The sequence below is a fragment of the Panthera onca genome, chromosome C2, assembly GCF_046562875.1.
Source record: "Panthera onca isolate mPanOnc1 chromosome C2, mPanOnc1 haplotype 2, whole genome shotgun sequence".
In the NCBI taxonomy this organism is placed as follows: Eukaryota; Metazoa; Chordata; class Mammalia; order Carnivora; family Felidae; genus Panthera; species Panthera onca.
The window spans coordinates 109,296,716-109,319,172 of NC_138347.1; the positions used below are offsets into that span (position 1 = coordinate 109,296,716).

The 22,457-nt window shown below is 38.9% G+C and overlaps 1 protein-coding gene across 8 annotated transcripts in view; it reads left to right on the forward strand.

The window, feature by feature from the left end:
* Positions 1–22,457, forward strand: part of PLCH1 (phospholipase C eta 1) — a 218,498-nt gene that overhangs the window by 190,807 nt on the left and 5,234 nt on the right. For 4 of the 8 annotated variants that reach the window (XM_078432224.1, XM_078432223.1, XM_078432225.1 and 1 more), the window contains 11 exons: positions 2,533–2,604; positions 5,999–6,090; positions 7,228–7,346; positions 10,612–10,791; positions 10,883–10,990; positions 12,226–12,350; positions 16,603–16,687; positions 19,324–19,470; positions 19,718–19,797; positions 21,334–21,393; positions 21,828–22,182. In XM_078432224.1, the coding sequence (XP_078288350.1) occupies positions 2,533–2,604; positions 5,999–6,090; positions 7,228–7,346; positions 10,612–10,791; positions 10,883–10,990; positions 12,226–12,350; positions 16,603–16,687; positions 19,324–19,470; positions 19,718–19,797; positions 21,334–21,393; positions 21,828–22,182 (1,423 nt within the window). The remainder of the gene's footprint in view (positions 1–2,532; positions 2,605–5,998; positions 6,091–7,227; positions 7,347–10,611; positions 10,792–10,882; positions 10,991–12,225; positions 12,351–16,602; positions 16,688–19,323; positions 19,471–19,717; positions 19,798–21,333; positions 21,394–21,827; positions 22,183–22,457) is intronic. The other 4 variants (XM_078432229.1, XM_078432228.1, XM_060639037.2 and 1 more) reach the window with 3 other exon arrangements.

A 22,457-nucleotide genomic window follows, 5' to 3' on the forward strand; every position in this document is an offset into this window, starting at 1 on the left:
AATGCCATCCTCATGTTTTAAACCATTCACTGATAAGTTTGGAAGTTTGAAAGTTTGGAAGATAATGTTCACACTCCAGGATGTAGCCCATAAGATCCTTTCTCCATGCTCTGGCCCCAGCTCTGACTTGTCCATCTGTGCACATATGTACAAGTACACACACACCCTACTTCCTTTGTCTCCTGGAAAGTACCACGTTCTTAGCACTTGGCCTTTGTGTTTGCTCTTCCCTTGGCCACCACACACTTCTTCCTCCTCATCTCACTTAGAAAATGTCTACCTCTTGGGGCACCTGGTTGGCTCTTGATTCCACTATGAGGTCATGATCTCATGGTTCATGAGTTCTAGCCACCTGTTTAGGTTCTATGCTGATAGTGCAGAGACTGTTTGGGATTCTCTCTCTCTCTCTCTCTCTCTCTCTCTCTCTCTGCCCCAACCACACTCTCACTCTTCTCTCTCAATATAAATAAACTTAAAAAAAAAGACTTTTAATAAAAAAGAAAATGTCTGCCCTCTTCCAGCTTCAGCTTTTGCCTCCTGTCCCCATGGAAGTCCTCCTTGATCCTCAAGTCTGGGTAGATGACCTTTCCCTGCCATCTTGCCATGCCCTGCACTTTCCCCCATTATAAGTCTTATTACTTATCACACAGTGTTGTTCGCTTGTCTCCACCGTTAGATTGCAAGCCCAGTGAGGACAGAGTCTGCATCTGTTTTCCTTGCTGTCATCTTCATATACATGCCAAGTTCCTAGCACAATGTCTGATCCATGGATTCATTAAGAAATGTGGCACTGATGCTCAGGGGGAGGTCAAGTTGGAGATAGATATTTGTGTGTATAACCCTTCTATGTAAAGAGGTGGTGTGCAATGGGAGAAGTTGGTGGGGACAAGCCAGAGAGAAGATTTAGAGCTACACAGAACCCCTGTTTTATCAGCTACTAGCTTTGTAACTTTGGTCATATTATCCAACTTCACTGTACTTCTTATTTGTAAAATGGGATTTTAACCGTACTTATCTCTGAGGGTGGTTGTATATACTAAATAAGAGTATATGGAATGCACTTAGCATAATCCTTGGAGATAGGTGCCTACCAAATAGGGTGGCCATATACTTCAACTCGTATGGGACAGCCCTGCTTCATACCTGTTGTCCCAGCGTAATTGTTAAAAGTGCCTCATTTCACTCTTAAAAGGGTTCTGTTTTGGACAATAAATGGCATGGTCCCATGACCAGTAGATGGGCTATTAGAAGCAGAGAGGAGCTCTGAAATTAGTCGGTCCATTCTTTTCCCATTTCACAGGTAAGAAAACTGAGGTCAAGAGAAAGGTCTTGCCAGAGGACATTTATCTACTTAGTGTCAGAACTGGGTCTCCTAACTTGGAAAGAGGTGTTACTTTTAATGACCTTCTCTGGCTACCTTCTTAACTCCAGGGTTTTTGAACATTTAATGATCAGCTTCAATAGATCTTGAAAGGCAGTCAGTATACATTAACCAGTCAAATGAAATTACCCTGTAATCCCCCTATCCCACTGCTCTAGCATTTTCTGAACTGTCTCTTTCCCCAACCAAGTCTTAATCTTTTCTCCTCCCCACCCCAAATTACATCTTTGACTAGTCTCTATGGATATATGTCAGTGCCTCCCTGGACTTTTGATTTTAAGTAGTTTTGCTCACCCACATTTACTCCATTTATGTGGTTATCTCTGTTTCTTCTCTGTTTAGCCAGAGCCCTAGGAGGATGGGGCCTGCCTATCTGTCCTTATATCATGTCATTAGCTGTGAACCAGCTAATACATATTTTTAGGGATGAAGATTGAAAAAGAGTCTAAACCCTTTTCCCAGGGTGTCCTTTCTTTCCTCTAATGAGGCTTGAGCAAGGAGATCTCTAGCCTGGAAAATTAACCCACATGAGGCTACAATACCTCTTCCAAATGCTCACCACAGAGGGAATTAATTTCAGTGAACAGATAAGCTCTGCTGTGGTTTACTTAAACAAACAAAACCAATCTTATTATCTAATAGATGTGCTTGGATTTTATTTATTTTTAGTGTTTTAAAATCCCAAATAGCAGTATTCAATCAGTGTGATTATTATTTTTTCTCATTCAACAGAATTTAGCTCTTAACGACTTGGCCATTTTTCAAAATTAAATCTACCTTTTAACTGAAGATGATTTATCCCCACTCAGGGTATTTCAAAAGAATATACCTTGTGCTGTAGAGAGCCTTGCGAACAGGCTCTGGAGGGACCTGCACAGCTGGGCGTTACTGAGAGGCCTTCGACACCAGTTTGAGGAAGTTGTTGGCAGTTACTGTCTCCTGGTTGGTGCCCAGACCTCTCCATGCCAGTGTCTCCCTCTCTTGAGGCAGATCCCACAACCTTTGCAGTAGTGAAGGTGTGGAACAGCAACAAATGAACAAGACCTGTTTGCTCTCCCTAAGGCAGAGAGGGTTCCCCCGCCGTTCCACCAGAACTAAGGAAAAAAAAGAGGGAGGAAGAGAAATAGTTATATTATGTTTTATTTACTCAGCATCCAGACGTGAAGGAAAATGGAAAGAAATCACATGGACGATCCCTCATGACCAACTTTGGAAAACATAAGGTATGAATTAAGAGCGACAAATGTGCATAATTCAGTTAATTTCAAGAAACTAGAGAGTAACAGGACAGTATCATCGCGACTTTGGAATAACTGAAGATTTCTTAAATAGGACTCCAGAAAAGAAAAAGATTAATAAGCCACTTTAAAACTTAAGAGCTTCTGTTCACTAAAAGTATCAAAAAGCGAAGAGCATACTGGTAAGAGTATTTTCAATATATATATCCAACAAAGGACTTGTATCTTGAATATATAAAGAATTCTTATAAATCAATAAAAAGATCCCAGAGTTTTGTTTTATTTTGTTTTGTTTTGTTTTTTAAGTGGGCAAAAGACTTGAGTGGGCTTTCACAAAAGAAGATTTCCAAATGGCTAATATGGAAAAGGTGGTCACCCTTATCAATCCTCTAGGAAATGCAAATTAAAATGGTGATGAGATTTCCTACATATCCATCACAATAGCAGACATAAAATGATTGACAGCACTAACGGTTAGTGGAGATGCTGAGCAACTTGAACTTTATACACTGCCAATGGGAGTGTGCATTTGTGCAACTACCTCACACTGTTTCACAGTATCTACTAACGCTGTATTGTGCACCATGTCTTATCAGTTCCATTGTTGTGTTTCAGCCTCATGACATATACCTAATATTTATAGTGACATTATTTGTAATAGAATAAACAGGAAACAGTTCAAATGTTTGTCAACAACAGAATGTATAAAAATTGTGATATATTCACATAAGGGAATATTTTTCAGCAATGAAAACGACACAATTACAACTTTTTGCAATAAAATCTTTATAAACATGACATTGAACAAAAGAAGCCAGACCCAATGTAGTACATACAGTTTGATACCATTTATATGAAATTTAAAAACAGGCAAAAAAGGGGCGCCTGGGTGGCTCAGTCGGTTAAGCATCCGACTTCGGCTCAGGTCATGATCTCGCAGTCTGTGAGTTCGAGCCCCGCGCCGGCTCTGTGCTGACAGCTCAGAGCCTGGAGCCTGTTTCAGATTCTGTGTCTCCCTCTCTCTGACCCTCCCCCGTTCATGCTCTGTCTCTCTCTGTCTCAAAAATAAATAAATGTTAAAAAAAAAAAAACAGGCAAAAAAGATCAATGAGGTCAAAGTCAGGATAGTAGTTACCTTTAGGGAGAAGGTAATGACTGAACGGGAGAGTCAGAAGGCTTTTGGACAGCTAATCCTCATTTGGATGATAGCACTTTGTGGAAAGTCATCATGCTGTGTACTTAAGATTGTATTTTTCTAAATGTGTACTATACTTCAATAAAAAGGTAAAATGTGTTATACAAGAAATCAATTATTGAATGGTAAACTTTATGCATGAGGTTTCTGTAAGGCTATTTCCTGTACTTTAAGTAGTGTTGTATCTGGAGTTTCCTGCTCCATCAATAGGATAATTTATTAAAAGGTGGGACAAGGTAGTCATTATAATAAAAAATTAAAAACAACCAAAATGTTCATCCATAAAGACTTATTCAGTCCATGATTCATTCACAGAACGAATAATTATACAGCCATTGAAAGATGATCACTCTAAAGAGCTCAGCATGCAAAACATTGAATAAAGGAGTAAGGTCAAAAACTGATTATGTAGTACGTTAACTTTAATAAGATGTCACATCTATATAGAAAGAAAACATATCCTCATTTTTCCAAGTACTAGGCCATTGGTGATTCATTACTTATTTCTACATTTTACATTTTATATTTAAAAATGAACTTTGGGGAGCCTGGGTGTCTCAGTCCGTTAAGCATCCGACTTCGGCTCAGGTCATGATCTCGCAGTTCGTGGGTTTGAGCCCTGTGTCAGGCTCTGTGCTGACAGCTCAGAGCCTGGAACATGTTTCGGATTCTATGACTCCCTCTCTCTCTCTGTCCCTCCCCTGTTCACACTCTGTCTCCATCTCTCAAAAAATAAATAAATCTTAAAAAATTTTTTTAAAAATGAACTTTAAAAAGACAGACCTATTATTATTATAATACCTCAAGTTACTGACGATCTGTAGAATTGGAGAAAATTTCATTTCTGATTACAACTACTCATTTAAATTAAAATTATTTTCCAAAGTAAATCTTTCATGGAATATTTTAGCTGCTATAGAATTAAAATTTATTATATCTCAAATCATATGAATGAATGTTCATAAGACTACATACAGCTTATCTTAATAAACAGGATTTTATTATTTATATTGAAAGCTAACATTATGTAGCTGACACAGTGACTTTCCACCTATCTCATTCAATCATCACAATAATCCTTTAAAATTGTTGTTACTGTTCTGTCCTTTTAAAAAACACAATAGGAAGCTGGAGAGGTTAGCCAGCTTGGTGATAGGCCAAGCTGGAACATGAAATCATCATGTGCTAGGGTTCCCACACTGTGCTCCCTGAGGTTCTCAAAACATCAGTAACACCTGAGAAAAATCCAGATTAAATTAGCGCCTTGTTATCAGTGCAATAGACCTGAGTGTGTTTGTGCCAGCTTGGGGTTTTATTTGTTGAGAAAGAGAAAATCTGGAGAGTGATATGGCCCCATGGTAACGCGGGGGTGGGCTCCCTTTTCCTTCCTAAGCTGCAGTCCTCAGATATCCAGGGAACTCATCTAAAGGTCTTACTTTTGTTTGTGGAAGGCGTAGTTTTGGTGGCAAGGTTTTCTGCAATTAGAGGGTCCCTCCCCATCTTTTGTTTTTCTGTTACGTATTGATAAATATTGGGGTTATCGCTAATGTGTTGGGATGAAACTGCATCATTCCAAAAAGGCTTTTTTTCTGACAGCCTTTAGTCCTACAGCCTTTCAGCCTAAATCCTGTGGGTAATAATTTTCATCCTTTTGCTAGAAATTAAAATGGACCACAATCTCAAAAGTGCAGTTTGATTTAGGCAGTTATTTGAATGCATGCTGATCAAAAGCAGGAAAAAGTTATTCGTGAAAAAAAATTACTACTGTCTTTTTTTAATCAAATTTGCCTTTTTTGAGTCAGCAGGAGTAGTAAGTTTCCTAAATAAGAGAATATTTTATCCCCTTACAGTCATTTAAACAGATGTGACAACTCTGACCCTTCCATTCATGGAGACCTTCAATGCATGACTAATAAAGTCTTTCTAAAATCTACAGCTTATGTGGCTTAGAAGTCAGTCTTAAAGCATGAAACCCTCAGTTTTGCCTTAATATTCTAATATGATTATGACCATAGGCATGTTTGTTATTGATAGTAAGGCAAGGTGCAATATTTGGTTAATTTGTTTTCTTCCAGGTAATTGTCCTTTTTGTATATATTATAATGCCCAGTCCATTCTCCATACGTTGTAGATGTACCTGATGCAGTGAGTTTGTTGTTAAGTTTACTGTGATTTTTCTGGCAGAAAACCACAAAATCACGGTCTAAGTCTTATAGTACTGATGATGAGGAAGACACACAGCAGAATTCTGGCAAGGAAACTGGCCAGCTGTATAGGTAAGAATGTCCACGTTTTTTGCTCAGACTCCTAGAGCCTCTCCACCCCCCATCAGCTTGGCTTCGTTGTATGTATCTAGAGAATCAAGTCACATGGTCAAGTGCTCAGTGCAGCAGGACATGTGAAGATCAACTGGGTATGAGATAATAAGACATGTAAGGGACTTACACTGTGCCTGACACTCTTCCCAAGCAGTAGCTATAGAGAAGAGAGAGGGGCCACATGAGCTAGTACAGGGGGCTCTCCTAGGTGACTAAAGGAGAAGATGGGTCATGAGCACATGTTAAGAGCCAGGCATCTGAGATCAGCCAGACTTGAAACTCTTGCTCCTTCAACATTAACATGGGGCAAGTTAGGCTTCTCATATGTATCTATTTCTTAGGCTCATTGTAAAGATTAAAGGAAGTAAACTACTTAGCCCAATAATCCCTATTCCAATGAACTAAGCACTCAAAAATATTAGCTACTTTTTTTTATTATTGCCAATAGAATTTCAGATGAGTAAGATGATTTTCTGGCAGTTTGTGTATACAGTAGAGTCACAGAGGAATGTAAATTTTATCATAGATAAATGCACACACACACCCCTGTGTCTTTATTGAAAGACTGAAATTAAATGAAATTAAGAGCATGTAGGAATGGATGACATTTAGTGCTCAGTTAAATTTTATATTTAGCTTCACTTTGATGGAATGTTCATACATAAAAGAGTAACTAGTGAGGGCAGAGAGAATGTGTGTGGTTCCTACCCTTACGGTACAGAAAATTGAACACATATCTACAGTAAAGGATATAAGAGTGATGGGATCACCTTCCAGGAGACCTCTGCTGTGAATGTTCTCAAATAGAAGTCCAGGTTCTCCTGCCAAAGTGGAGGAGATGTCCAGTGAACTCTGGAGTTCCTCACTAGCTGGGTAACAATGGCAATCAAGCCCTTCACGACAGAACTCACAAATACATAATTTGTGATTCTCAGATGAGCATTGAATAAAACCACATGAGTTAGGGTGTGGTGATGGAAAGAGAGCTGAACCAGGAATCAAACTTGGGTCCTAATCCTGGCTCCATTAGGAGCTGGTAGGGAAGGTTGAGTAACCAAAAGCCCGAACGTCTTCCAGCTCTACAATGACATTTAGTCTTGGGTGTGTATTTCACAGGTTGGGTCGCCGAAGGAAAACCATGAAGCTCTGCCGAGAGCTCTCTGACTTGGTGGTGTATACAAACTCCGTGGCAGCCCAAGACATTGTGGATGATGGTAAGGACTGAGTTTTTCTTCTAGGATAAATTCTTGACCTTTCTTTGTCAACTGTTTGTTAATCATCAGCACACGTTTCTGGAACTGTGTAGAATCCAACGTAAGTGTCAGGAAACTGACTGCCAGTATAATGCTTAGTTCACCAGGAGGAGTATATTGATTACTGTGGTTGCCTGATTGGCTGGAGCTAGAGAAATTTCCTTCAGGGCTGAGGAGGACTTCATTATTCTGCAAAGACAAATGCATTACAGCAAGGTCTTGTCCAAGGCGTGAACTATGGAGACCTGACCTAGTTTGGTGGCCAGGTAACAGATGGACGTTCCTAGTGTGAATGACCAGAAGAAAGAAGAAATTAATTGGCTAAAATAGCACCTCAAAAAGCCCCATATTTTCTCATTGGAAGTTTTTACTTTGATGAAAAGTATTTATTTATTTATTTATTTTTAAATGTTTATTTTTGAGAGAGAGAGCGAGAGCACCCCAGATAGAGTGGGGAAGGGGCAGAGAGAGAGAAAGAGAGAGAGAGAGAGAGACAGAGAGAGAGAGAGAGAGAGAGAATCCCAGAGTGCAGAGCCTGATGTGGGGCTTTGAACTCATGAACTGTGAGATCATGACCTGAGTAGAAATCAAGAGTCAGACACTTAACTGACTAAGCCACCCAGGCACCCCAATTTTGATGAAAATAATTTCATGCACAAATTGAAGTTTTAGCAGAAAGAGCAGGGATTTCAGAAGGACGGACTTTTCACTGTTTTTCACCTATTATTTGCCTTGTGTTGAGTTGAGAAATCCTAGTCACAGGTGTTCTTACCCTGGACTTTTCTGCTCTTCTTTACCCTCTTCCCTTCTCATTTCTGTTTTGTTCAGTTACTGAATATGCTTATGGAAATGAAGTACAGTCATGTGGCTTTTCAATCTAATTTTAATTTTAGTGGAATGAAATATAAGTTAAAAATCTCTCATTTTCCCAACAAGTCTTAGTGAAGGAAAAATGACATTTTGGTGAGTCTTCTGTCCATTACAAACCTCCAGGATTCTTTCCTCAGATCTTTTTTGTTTTTCCCATTCCACAAGTGTATCTTTTTCTGTGTACAGATTTTCTTACCTTTTGTGTTGATTCCTTCTTCAAATGGTGACAATTAAAAGAAAAGTAATTTCACATGAGGGAACATGAGAAACTGGTTTTCTTAGCAAGTGAACAACACATCCTTATAATAACCACCCATAGCTAGAAAATAAACTCAGTGAGTGGTTTAATGGTGTTACAGGTGTATTTGGTTTAGAGGAATATAATTTCTTTTTTTAATTTTTAAAAAGTTTTTATTTATTTATTTTTGAGAGAGAGAAAGAGAGAGACCAAGGGAAGGGCCAAGAGAGAGGGACAGAGAGAGAATCCCAAGCAGGCTCCGCATTGTCAACACAGTGCCCGATGCAGGGCTCGAACTCACAAACTATGAGATCATGACCTGAGATGAAACCGAGAATTGGACACTTAATCGACTGAGCCACCCAGGTGCCCCTAGAGGAATATAATTTCTAATAAATACTTTAAGTAATCATAATTCTCTTAGCTTAATGGAAAATAATATTGAGTACTCTTTAGCTCTTGAAGTTAGGAGTTTTTGTCGTGTGTGTGGTGTGTGTGTGGCCACAAAATGAGCATTAAATAATGAATGCATGTCTTATCCCAATGCAAAGCAACTCAAATCTATTCATATGCTAATTTATATGTGCCTAATTAGTAAGGTCATCTTAATGATAATGTGTCCATATTTATGTGGAGAGACATAGAAAACAGTGGTACTGATTATAGTGTTTCTGCATCTGAATGTGGCTTGTCAAAAAGAGCGTATTTCTTCCTAGCTTGTTTAAAGCATTGCTCATCAAAATCTGCAGAAGATTATTTTTAGTATGCTTGACATATGTAAACTTTGTTAATAAGTATGTCAATAAAATATATGTGATAAGGAAAGAGTCTATATGAGGGAAATCATCTAATTAAAAACTGCAATGTTCTTATTTCTTTGCCTCTATCTTGTATACATGATCATCCCAAGTTCCATCTCTAGAGTGTAACTGGCAGTCATTTGGCCAGCATTTAATATCTAAGGGTATACAATCCTGAGGACAACAGGGACCCTGGGAAACTGTGTGCTCCAATGAACATGCAGTGTGGGTATGGTTCTGGCCCAGCTGGCCCAGCAGGCCCAGCAAGACTCTGTAGTTCAGCTCCTTGGCTATATGAGCTGTGTCCCTCAGTCTGGGTTCCAACATATTTAGCTTGTCAGAGTAAACCCTGAAATGGGAATGAGGCTCTGGGCAAGTTTGGTTCTTTATTTAGGCTGGCTTCTTTCAGAACACATATGGCTGGTCATTTTGGAGGTAGGGTGTGGATGTTTGGTGAAGGGATAGGAGTAGTAGGGGCATTATAGGCATGGGATTGGGAGGAAAGGGTAGGAAATTGAATGCTTGGTGGGAGGTTACCTCCATCATGACCCTCAAATTGGCAGCCACCTTGGCCCTGGATTGACACCTCCTGATGATAGTCAGGAAACGTTAATATAGGCTTCCGGTTCTTTCACCTCCCTTTGTATTTCTCATTGTATGTATGGAGGGTGGATGATGGTTCTTGTTTCCGAGATTTTATTTTTTTATAATGCTCTTTACAAATCTTCCTCCACTATTACTCCTACTCATAATTCTAAGTTAACATTAAAACCCTTTTTTTTCTTTTTTGGAATTGGTCTTTTATTTTCTTGGACCCTGAATGCTATCCGTTAATATGTGTTTCACATGAATGTTTTGTAGATGAATGCCTTCAGTGAATGTCTCCCTGTGGTCAGGAATAAGTTTCATAGTTTTATTTATCCATGACTGTCTATATCTTTGGCAAAGATACTCTGTTGGACTCATGCCCCTAAAAAGCAATTTTTGTGCCAGCCCTCATCATACTAGCCAGATAGGCATGAATTAGTGACATGTTTTGAATTCCTGGGAGAACAGGGGACTCAGAAACATGCAGTTATGCCAGCCAGACGTGCACCTCTGATTTGGCCTCAAAATGGCTAAAGAGTCCTCAAAATGGCTAAAGAATGGGGTTTTATGGATCTTTCTTGGTTAGAAGCTACTGCTACTCTGGTTGAATTCACTCTTTTGCTCTGCATTTTATTATGGGTATAATCTGACATAGGTAAAAGTCCTTGGTGACTGGTGTTTTCTTGGCAGGGGCTCTCACTTTTCTTTTTCCTTTATTAAAAACTGCCAGGAACCACAGGGAATGTGTTATCATTTAGCGAAACAAGAGCACATCAGGTGGTTCAGCAGAAATCGGAGCAGTTCATGATTTATAACCAAAAGCAGCTCACGAGGATTTACCCCTCTGCCTACCGCATTGATTCCAGTAACTTCAACCCTCTGCCGTACTGGAACGCAGGCTGCCAGCTAGGTGCGTATGCCTTGGGAAGAAGCGGTTCTCCGTATGTCCTGACTCTATGCTGCTGTCTTGCCTAATTCTCTCAAACTTTGAACTTGCACAGTGGCACTGAACTACCAGTCTGAAGGGCGAATGATGCAGTTAAACCGAGCCAAATTCAAGACAAATGGCAATTGTGGCTATGTCCTCAAACCCCAGCAAATGTGCAAAGGTGTGTGTTCATTTCACGGTTGTCTCTCTGAATGCAGGTAACCTTATTGAAGGAACTCTCTGCAAAATGTGATACATCAGTGTTCTCCAACATGATTCTTATAAAAAAATTTTGATGCTGATTTACTTTTGAGAGAGAGAGAGCATGTGGGGAGGGGCAGAGAGAGAGAGAGAGAGGGAAACAGGATCGGAAGCAGGGTCTGCACTGACAACAGAAAGCCTGATGTGGGGCTCGAATCTGTGAACCATGAGATCATCACCTGAGCCGAAGGCATCCACTTAACCGACTGAGCCACCCAGGTGCCCCTGCAACATGATTTTTAAAAAAATAGATAGGTTAAGGTATTGGCATGCAAATTAAACAACTGTTTAATGTTTGGGTAGCATGGTGTTTAGAATGTTCTCTTGTGAGGTTTTTTATGTTAAGAGGGACATGGATAGCCATGGATCATTATCTGAAATCCAGTGTCCCAGCGTGATACTCCCTGGGCATCACTTATAAATTGTGCTGCCTTCTAAGGTCTGAGCCCTGTCTTTCAGAAACTCCGTGAGTATAAGCGAGTCTGAAACCTGCTAGCAAAATTAAAATACCACCTGAAACAATTGTATCAAGCCCTTTTAGTCTTTGTTAGCGCTAACAAAAAAGAAAAGATAATGTAGCGTTAGATCAAGAAACACTTCTTTTTGGCTCTGCTCATTAAAATTCTTTTAAAAATTTCCAAATTGGCTTTTTAACAATTCAGGTAAAAAAGCGTTGACAGATGTGCCTTCTGGATTTTATGCTTTGCATGTTTTCTTACTCTTCTATTTACTCAGTTTCAGGTCTTCTTTCCGTTTGTTATATTCACTGTCTATACCTATGATAGTTTAAGTTAGGGGATTATTCACATCTGACATAACTGCTCTTCTTCTCTACACTATTGGCATTCCAATAACATGCTTCTCTTCCCTCATGCCATGATTGATAATTGCATCACAGATGTTTCAAATTGGCCCATTCTTTTGCCTTTGGGAGCATGGATTCTAGCAAAAACCACAGCTATAGAAATGCCAGCTGGCATTGCCTTCGGTCAAAAGCCACACTGATAGTTATGTGATCATTTCTTTTCTCTAAAAAACACTGTAGTAATTCAGCATTTGTCGTTTCTTTGTTCTACATGCTTAAACTGTGTGTGTGTGTGTGTGTTTTCCCATGTTACCAGCCTCAGATTTTAACCTCTGCTTTATTTGGCTTAGGTACTTTCAACCCTTTCTCTGGTGATCCACTTCCTGCCAACCCCAAAAAGCAGCTCATCCTGAAAGTGATCAGCGGACAGCAACTCCCCAAACCTCCAGACTCCATGTTTGGAGACCGAGGCGAGGTAAGCCACATGTATGAACATGTTAATTACGTGATTATTTTATTATGTTTATATTGTATCTGAAATATCTTCAGAATTCTCTGTCTCTCTCACTCTCTATGTGTGTATGTGTATGTGTTCACAAATGAGCACTGACCTCAGCTCATCAGATATCAACTGACTTATTGGCAAAGCACACATGGTTCCTTCTGGAATGCAGTGTACCTTCTATTTTGGAGGCATGCTCATGTCCTTCTTCTCAGAGAAGGTCTATCACCCCAGGCTCTTTGCCTGGATCTTGAATGTTGACTGGGGACACCACACAGCTCTGGTGTTGGGTTCCACCGTAAGCTCTGTGTTGCAAATCTCAGCTGACCCGTGATACCCTGTGGCCATCCACCTCACCTTGTCAACCTTCGTTCCCATTCTCCACAGTGGCCATTTCCAGCCTTCTCTCTCCTCGAACCTGTGTTCTCATCACTTCCTTCTCATCTTCAACAGATGGCACCGTGTCCTACTTCTCAGAAAGTAGGAGCTTCATATGGGACCATTTGTTCCATCTCCGTTGCCTCCAGCCTAATCCACACCACCATTGTCTCTTGTCAGTTCTGCTGTGGTAACCTCCCAGCTGACTGGTCTCCCTGTGGCCATTCTGTCCTCTAAGCAGCAGGAGTAATTGGGCAGTGTCAGAATATGTATCCTTACCTCTCCTTTCCTTCTTTCTTTTCTTCACTGTCTGCAAAAATGAGGACTCACTTCTTACTTTTTCTCTCAAACTTTTTATTTTGAAAATTTTAAACCTCAGAAAAGTTGGAATAGTAAAATTAATGCCACATCTCCAGCACCTAGATTCACTTATAAAATTACAAAATTTGTTACATTTCCTTTCTCTCTCTTTCATGTGTAAATGTATTTATATATGTGTGCATAAGTATATTTTATGTGTGTGTATATGTATATATATATATGTATATGTATATATACATATACACACAAGTGCAAATACACACATTTGCATTTCTTTGCAGTCATTTGAGAATAAATTGTTGGCATTATGACCTTTCACCCCTAAATACATACCATCTTCAGCATTTATCTCCTAAAAATAAGAACGTTCTCCTGTATAGCCATAATAAAGGCATGACTTTTAACATTCATGCAATAATATTATCTAATATAAAATCAATATTCAGTTTTCTCCAGTTATCCCCAAATTGTCCTTATGTCCTTTTTTTTTTTCTTTATGTATTCAGGATCCAATCAAGGATCACACATTGCTTTTAATTGTCATTTCTCTCTGGCCCCCCTTTTTTTTTTTAAACAACAACATTTTTAAATGTTTGTTTATTTTTGAGAGACAGAGAGAGGCAGAGCATGAAGGGGGGAGGATCAGAGAGAGAGGGAATCACAGAATCTGAAGCAGACTCCAGGCTCCGAGCTGTCAGCACAGAGCCTGATGCGGGGCTCGAACTCACAAACTGTGAGATCATAACCTGAGCCGAAGTCAGAGGCTTAACTGACTGAGACACCCAGGTGCCCCTCTCTGGTCCTTTTAAATTCTACAGCAGTCCTCCGGCTTTCTTGTTTTGTTTTCATGATATCGACATTTTACAAAATGCCCAAGTCAGTTATTTTTAGAAAGTCCTTCAATATGAATTTAATGTCCTGATTGCTTCTTCATGAATGGAATAAACATAAATGTATTTGTCAGGAGTACTCCCTGGGCAACGTTGTGTCCTTCTCAGTACATCACATCAGGATCTGTGTGATGTCACTTTATTCAGTGATTGATCACATTACTTGAATAGGGGGTTTCTTCCAGGTGTTTTTCATTGTCTAGTTATCTCTTTACCTTTGTAACTAATATATAGTGTGGGGGAGTTAGAGTAATTTTTTATATATATGAGGAAATATGGTTTTTTTGGTCATTAAAATAAAACCCAATCTCCTTAACTTGGCTTATAAGGTTCTCTATCAGGAGATTTCAACTTTTCTTGAGCCATGGAACCCTTTGGTATATAATGTGGCCATCTGGACCCCTTCTCAGAATAAAAATTTTGATGCATAAAATAAAATATGTAGGGATATACTGGAAATCAGTTATATTGAAATTCACTTATCAAAATATTAAAAATAAATTGTGATATGCATATATCTATTAATGCAATAAATAGCAGGATCTAGGGGTTGGTTTATTAACTATTAGAATTTTGAAGCCGTGATAAATGTAGATGATACATGGAAATTTCTGCAACAACTGTAATAGGACACAAAAGCATCCATGATTTCTACCAGATACAAAATTACAATTCTAGTACTATTATATTGGGCTTTAGTCATAAGCTAATGAAAATAAAGAGAAGATAAAGATACAGTTTTTCCCCCTATCCAGGCTCCCTGAATTCTCAACCCATGATCTCTCACATTGTTTATCCGTCTGAGAATGAAATAACCATTAGTCTTGCTTTCATTCAGAAAACTGATTGTCATCTTAAATTTTCATCTTGTCTTTGCTCTCCACATATGATATATTACCATCTCCTCAGACTTCTACCTCCCACACCTCTTTCCAGTCTTGCTGCCAACCATCCAATTCTGTTCTTCCAGCATCTCAGCTGGATTACCGTATGTGGAAGCAGACACTGGTGTCTCAAGTTTGCATTTGAGGAAACTGAAGCACAGATACTTGCCTAAGGCAGCACAGGAGCCAAGTTTTGAAGTAGGAAGTTGCTCTTCAAGTCTGTGGTTTTCTTGAAGTCCTTATGAACAGAAGTCAGAAGTCATACTTATTAGTTGCCCCCCAAAATCTGAGCTACCCAATTGTCCAGTTTTAGCACAGGGTTCTATTCAAAGGAAAAACCTCTAGCATAAAATGCCCTATTGAAAATGAATAAACATCAGAGTTTATGTAGTAGACAAAAAGTATGTGTATCCACCCAATTTTCTCAGCATGTTTTTCCAGCATTCTTCTAGCTCTTATTTCCTGAAGCTCCCCCCAAAACACCATATTCCCCTTACGTCCCCAGTTCCTAGAACATGTTTTCTCAGACTTCATTAGTCTCTCCTTTACACTTTTAGATCTGCTCTTTCTGGAGTCTTTAGGTTCCAGTCTTTCATTGCTCATTATCCAGAACTTGCATGATAAAAGAGCTTATTTGCATGATAAAATCAGGATCCCTTCTGGAGGCTAGGGGATGTGGGGAATGTGGGAAAGAAGACTAAGCATTCAGTTTTTCTATTGATTCCTTCTTAGTCTTTTAATTTTTTGACCTAATGTAACTTTAAAAGAGCAGTTAAGTGTCTGACTTCAGCTCAGGCCATGGTCTCATCAGGCTCTGTGCTGACAGCTCGGAGCCAGAGCCTGCTTCAGATTCTGTGTCTTCCTCTCTCTCTGGCCCTCCTCTGTTCACACTGTCTCTCTGTCTCTCTCAAAAATAAATAAACATTAAAAAAAAATTTAAAGTTACATTATAGTACTCAGTTGATTTAAATACAGTAAAGTGCACAAATCAAATGTGGATAGCTTGATTAATTATTGTTTATGCAACCCAGATCCAGACAGAACATCTGAGAACCCCCCCCCCCCAGAAGGCTTCTATTCACTCTTCCAGTAAATATCTATTCCCAACCCCCAAATCAAACACCAGCCCCTATCACAACAGATTAATTGTGCTATGATCAACTTGTATGTAAATGGACTCTTACAGTATGTACTCCTTTTTTTTTAAGATTTTATTTTTTAAATAATCTCTATACCCACTGTGGGGCTCAAGCTCACGACCCTGAGATCAAGAGTTGCAAGCTCTTCCAACTGAGCCAGCTAGGCACCCCTAGTATATTCTCTTCTATGTCTGAATTGCTCAACGTTATGTCTCTGTACCAGAACTTTTTTTCATTGCTGTATGATAGTCATTAAATGAATAGTCCACAATTCATCCCTCCTACTCATGATACACATGTAGGTTGTTTCCAGTGTGTGACTATTATGAATATGGCTGCTCTGAGCATGGACAAAAGGTCTCATTTCTGTTGGGTATATACCTTGAACTGGACTTGTGGGTTCATTGGATAAAATTTGTGTAGCATCAGTAAATACTGGCAAACAAAAATTTAATCTTCTGGTTATGTTTCGTATATCTAAATCTGTTGTTCAGTTTCTCTTTCTTAGTAAGCACCTAATAAAATGGTTTGCTGTTGAAATGTGGCCAATATTCTCAATTAACACACACGTAGAAATGTATCAGTTGTAATAATACTCTCTTTATTTACGTAGATCATTGATCCTTTTGTCGAAGTTGAAATTATTGGATTGCCAGTAGACTGCTGTAAAGATCAAACTCGCGTAGTAGATGACAATGGTAAGATGATAATCTGTTTGCTTTTCTTTTTTTAATGGTCGGTTATTTATTTATTTATTTTGAAAGAGAGAGAGAGAGAGAGAGAGTGCAAGTGGGGGTGGGGGCGGGGGGTGGGTGGGTGGCTGCGGTGCAGAGAGATAGGGAAACAGAATCAGAAGCAGGCTCGAGGCTCTGAGCTGTCAGCACAGAGCCTGACGCAGAGCTCAAACTGCGAGATCATTGACCTGAGCTGAAGTCGGGCGCTTAACCGACTGAGCCACCCAGGTGCCCTCATAATCTGTTTACTTTTTATCAAGAAGCTCTAAAAACAAAATTTGTACTGAAAAAGAAAAATTTATCTATGTGGAAAAGAAACAGATCCCTAAAATTTGTAACTGCCATCTGAATTTTATGTTAAAATCTTTTAAACACATAAAACTGAGTAAGTGTGGGTTTGGTGCATGGTATGTTCTGGTGGATGTTGTAATCTAGGCTCCTAAATTCTTTGCTTTTGAAGCAAATTGTGTGTGTGTGTGTGTGTGTGTGTGTGTGTGTGTGTGTGTGTGTTTTCCCTAATGAAGAGAATAAATGCTATTTTAAAGGGCTGGGTTAAAAATTAGGAAAATGCCTCTGTGTTTTCATGACATAGTTGCTTCAGAGCTCTCATTCATGAAGCCTACATGTCTTGATGATTTTTCATTCTTTTTCTGGAGCATGTAAAACTCTAAAGGCAAGTGCAGCATGCACTGGCAAGTTGACTTCTTGATATGTGCATCTGGTCTATTGGCAGCATTCTTGTATTCTGGTCATGATGTAAAACAAAGCTTTCTTTACCCAAGCCTCATGTCTTTTTCTTGGTAATCTTCTTAAATGGGGTTTGTTCATATATTTGACAAACATTGTGGCATACCTATTTTTTTACTAGTCATTAATACTTGAACTCTAAACCTCAATGCTCAAAACATTCAGGAAATTAGAGGTTCATAGTGAGACCCTAGGTATTTTCTAGTTTAAGGAAAGGAATTTGGGGATTCAAGAATAGCATAAGCCTATGACTTTAGGAAATGACATGCTTAAAGGAAGCAAACTTCCTATATTGCATTTTCCTACCAATGCCCATTGGTGGTGTGTTTTTTTCTGGTTTTTGTTTTTGTTTTTGTTTTAGTCTCAGAAGTAATTGAGAGGTCATTACTAAGTTAACAAAAACATAATCTCTTCTCTTGTTCAGGAGGGGCATCTCAGTGATTTCAGTCCATAATTACTTCCTTTTCTGAGGCATTTAATAGGGTCAGGTGGCTGATGCCTCCTGACTGCTGTATTTGATAAAACTTATTTGCATTTTTAGAAAAGAGAAACAAATTTACAGAGTATTTGAATTTTTAGCAGTTTATATAATTATTTTGTCTGAGAAAATTTTATCAAGAAATAAGTGTATTTTTACTTTGAGAATATGAGTTAAATTATATATCTTTCTATTTATTTTCAATGGCTATGAAAATACATCTTTCATGTATTAAGGTCTAGCTTCATGAGAAGCCACTGGAAAACAATAGGGTGTAGTCTAATTCAGCTCTGTAACTAGTGTGACTTTAGGTGTATTCTTTTCTCGGAATATCAATTTTCTCAACTACAAAATGACTTATAAATAATTACATTTCTTACCTTAAAAAAAGCATTTATAACTTGTGTAATTTAAAAAAGTTGTGTAGGGGCGCCTGGGTGGCGCAGTCGGTTAAGCTTCCGACTTCAGCCAGGTCACGATCTCGCGGTCTGTGAGTTCGAGCCCCGCGTCAGGCTCTGGGCTGATGGCTCAGAGCCTGGAGCCTGTTTCCCATTCTGTGTCTCCCTCTCTCTCTGCCCCTCCCCCGTTCATGCTCTGTCTCTCTCTGTCCCAAAAATAAATTAAAAAAAAAAAAAAATTTAAAAAAAAAAAATAAAAAAAAAAAAATAAAAAAAAAATAAAAAAGTTGTGTAGTTTTGAAAAATAGCATGTATTTTTTCTGAATTAGAAAAAACCCAAAACCCTGTCTTGCCATCCTTAGAGGATTGCCATAAGAATTAAGTAAGATGCCATATGTACAGTGGCATTGGAACCTGCACAGGACCTTATAAAATGTTTGCTGGTGATTATTATAGTAGCAGAATCTTTTGTGGGTGAGAAGCATGATTATATTTGGCAAAGTATCTCTTTCTCTCTCTTTTTCTTTTTTTCTTTCTCTCTCTTTTTCTTTTCTTTTTTTTCTTTCTTTCTTTCTTTCTTTCTTTCTTTCTTTCTTTCTTTCTTTCTTTCTTTCTTTCTCCTTTTTTCTTTTCTTTTTCCTAAAGCATTATTCTTAGACCACTACTAAAGGTACTTTTTGAGCTTACTGAAGCATTCTGAAATTGCCTAAAGGAACTTTCCCTACAATGCAGTTTGGCATCAAAGATTATTAGAATTGATGTAATCACTTACAGGCAATTTTCCTACCAATTATTTTCTGGCAATGGGGCAAATTCCAAGGGTTTATTTCAGGAAGGCATCCTAGAGTGGCTTGGTCATCTTCACGAGTTTAATAACCATTGCAAGCAATTTTCAGTCTGCTTTGCAGGCGATGCTGCCAATTCATTTTTAGTCAAGCCCTTTGCTTTTCTGATTTTTCTCTTCCTATTTCTCTGAGGATTTAACCCTGTGTGGGAAGAAACCCTGACATTTACAGTACACATGCCAGAAATAGCTTTGGTTCGGTTCCTTGTGTGGGATCATGATCCGATTGGACGAGACTTTGTTGGACAAAGAACCGTGACCTTCAGCAGCTTAGTGCCGGGTAGGTATAGGCTGGCTTTTCCTTTCTAGGCTGACCATTCAGTTTTCTTTGGAAAACTTAATATATGATATGTGATATACACAACATATGGCATATATGATATATAAACTATGTATTATATGAGTGTTGACATGTTTTATGAAATGTAAAGAATTATAGTAAAGTCAAATACTTAATTCAGTTGCACCAATGGGAAAGCCAAATGTAAGTTCAAGTAAAAGGAAACTCTTTTCTCTGCTTTTATCAGGCTACCGGCATGTCTATTTGGAAGGACTGACAGAAGCATCCATATTTGTCCACATAACAATCAATGAAATCTATGGAAAGGTGAGAAAGATTGTAGTGCTTAAAGCCACATGCAACAACAATGCGGTCCTTAACAAACTTATTTTTTGACTGATTGCTTAAAAGGAACATACATCTTGACAAAGCTGTTCTTTAGCAGAAAACTATTGAGAAGCCTAGCGAGCCCAGTGTGCTATCCTATCAGGTCCCATCTTGATCCACATGTGTTCCTTCCATTGTTCTGGGGTGTGTACTCATTGCTTCCACCCAGGGGGGCTCTCTGGGCTTATGAGAAAGCTGCTATTCTCTCAGATGATCATTTGTTTCACTAAAACAATAAATATATAGTTAGACGTTAAATTTTATTTAAATACTTAAGAAGACCTAGCTGGCTGCAGCAGGAAATGTAGTGTCTCAGATGTTTGATGAATTACGAGTACTAACCACACTGTGATTCTAGCCAGTTCTAGGCAGGAGGTGTTCATTTGGTGCCTTTGTATTTAACTGAAAACCTAAAACTCCCCACCCACGGGAATTTTAAGGACTATATAAGGACTCTTTCTTTTAAGAAATAGACTATAAAAATGTAACCTATTTTTCTCCTCGTGCTGTTCTCTTCAGTACACAGCTCACTTGAGGTTTACAAATCAATAGGCTATCCTGTAGGCACACCAAGTAATTGGGGATTTGGCCACTAGAATGAATTTCCAGGACCAGATGTGATTTGGAGGGACTGTAAGAGCATTGACTAGCACCTTGGAATGTCCAGTGTTCTTTATTACAAAGTCTCCTGTAGACTTCTATATATTCTCTGTGCCTTATCTTCCTCAGCTATAAATGTAGGGTAAAAATAGTACCTACCTCGTCAATACGCTATCCTTATCCTTAGAAAGCTGCCTACCATATAGTAAATGTTCAAAAATGTTGGTTAATATTAATACTGTTGTAACTGCAAGCCAAATTCTAGGGAGTGGACCAATTCAGGCTGAATTAGAGGGTATTATGTTTAGCTGTACATCGGCCGGTATGGGAGGGGCACTAAGGATTCTAATTTCTAAGAGTAGTGAAGTTTTATTCTGTGATGTTCTGTGTTTAATCCTTGGTTTCTGCCCATGCTGTTTGTTGAAATGCTTCCTCTGGCACAATTGCACACAAATGTAAACGTTAGAAAATGATTCTTGAATTTCTAGGAATCCCAGGTTAACAAAGTAGTAGTATCTCTAGCATTTATCAGGCTTGAGGGAAACAATAAAATTCAGAATTTGTTTAAAACTTGAACCAGAAATAAATTAAAATGTGAAAAAGAAAGTGTTCCATAGGATTTCCATGTTCCTACATAGATGTCTTCCTCAAGTCACATTATATATTACTTTCAAGGTGTATTTGGGTTGGGATACATAATCCACAATGCGGAGGTGATGAGCTGAGCAGCAAATGAACCTGTGACTAACACTCACCGAAAGTGGAAGAAAGGGTTTATAGAAGCATTTTTATTCTTCTCCTTGGTTTTTACTTGTGCCACTTTTCTTGAATGAGCCCAAATTGTGTTTTGTTGTGTTTTGTTTTTTTCCCTTGCAGTGGAGTCCTTTAATACTCAACCCCAGTTATACTATATTGCACTTTCTAGGAGCTACAAAGGTAGTTTCTCAGCATGGTGCTTTGTTCTTGCCGACATATTTCTTTTTAAATGGTTATGGCAGCATGCTCTCTCATATCACTCCATTTCCTGCTTACCACTTTGAAACATGCATCTCTTGCGTTAAGGCGGCCGAAGTTCATAACAGTCTATTAAGTGTGGAAACTTTTCCTATCACCTCATCATCTCTGGGTAGGAAACTTCTGGGTAGCTTGGTTGTGAAAATGGAAGGCTGCCTCCTCACAAAGTAAGGTCAATAAGACATGCATGGTGTTGTGTAGACATGCTGTGAGCTGCCATTTTCTTGGTTTGAATATACTTCAATGGCTGTAAAATTTTGTTTTGTGTTCATTTTTCATGGAGCTGTCATGTCAAAGGCAAGCGGTTGCCACAATGGGATTTGCTTAACTTGTGCTTCATTCTTTTGTGTCTTCAGAACAGACAGCTCCAAGGTCTGAAGGGATTGTTCAATAAGAATCCCAGGCACGGTTCTTCAGAAAACAATTCCCATTATGTTCGGAAACGATCAATTGGAGATAGAATTCTGCGACGCACCGCCAGTGCTCCAGCCAAAGGCAGAAAAAAGAGCAAAATGGGCTTCCAAGAAATGGTAGAGATAAAGGATTCTGTGTCTGAGGCTGCAAGAGATCAGGATGGTGTCCTGAGGAGGACCACACGGAGTCTGCAAGAGCGCCCTGTCTCTATGCCTGTTGACAAAAGTCTGCTGGGGGCTTTGTCACTACCTGTATCTGAAACAGCAAAGGACACTGACGGAAAAGAAAGCTCCCTGGGTAAGATGCTTTACGTTTCTCTAAGAATAAATCCTTTGAACCCATATTCTGGTCCCTGATTACCATTAGGACCTGGTTGACATTTTATAGTCAAAGTAAAAATATACTAAAAAATAAGTAATTTTTAATGTTACCTTTAGACAGGATTTTAAACTTTGGGAAGAGGGTGGTAGAAGAGCTATTTTCTAGTCACCTAAAGCCTTAAAATAACATCGAAGTTTGTAATTGATAGGGGAACGGTCAGGTGTGATGGTACAGAGCCCGTGGGTCTGCGA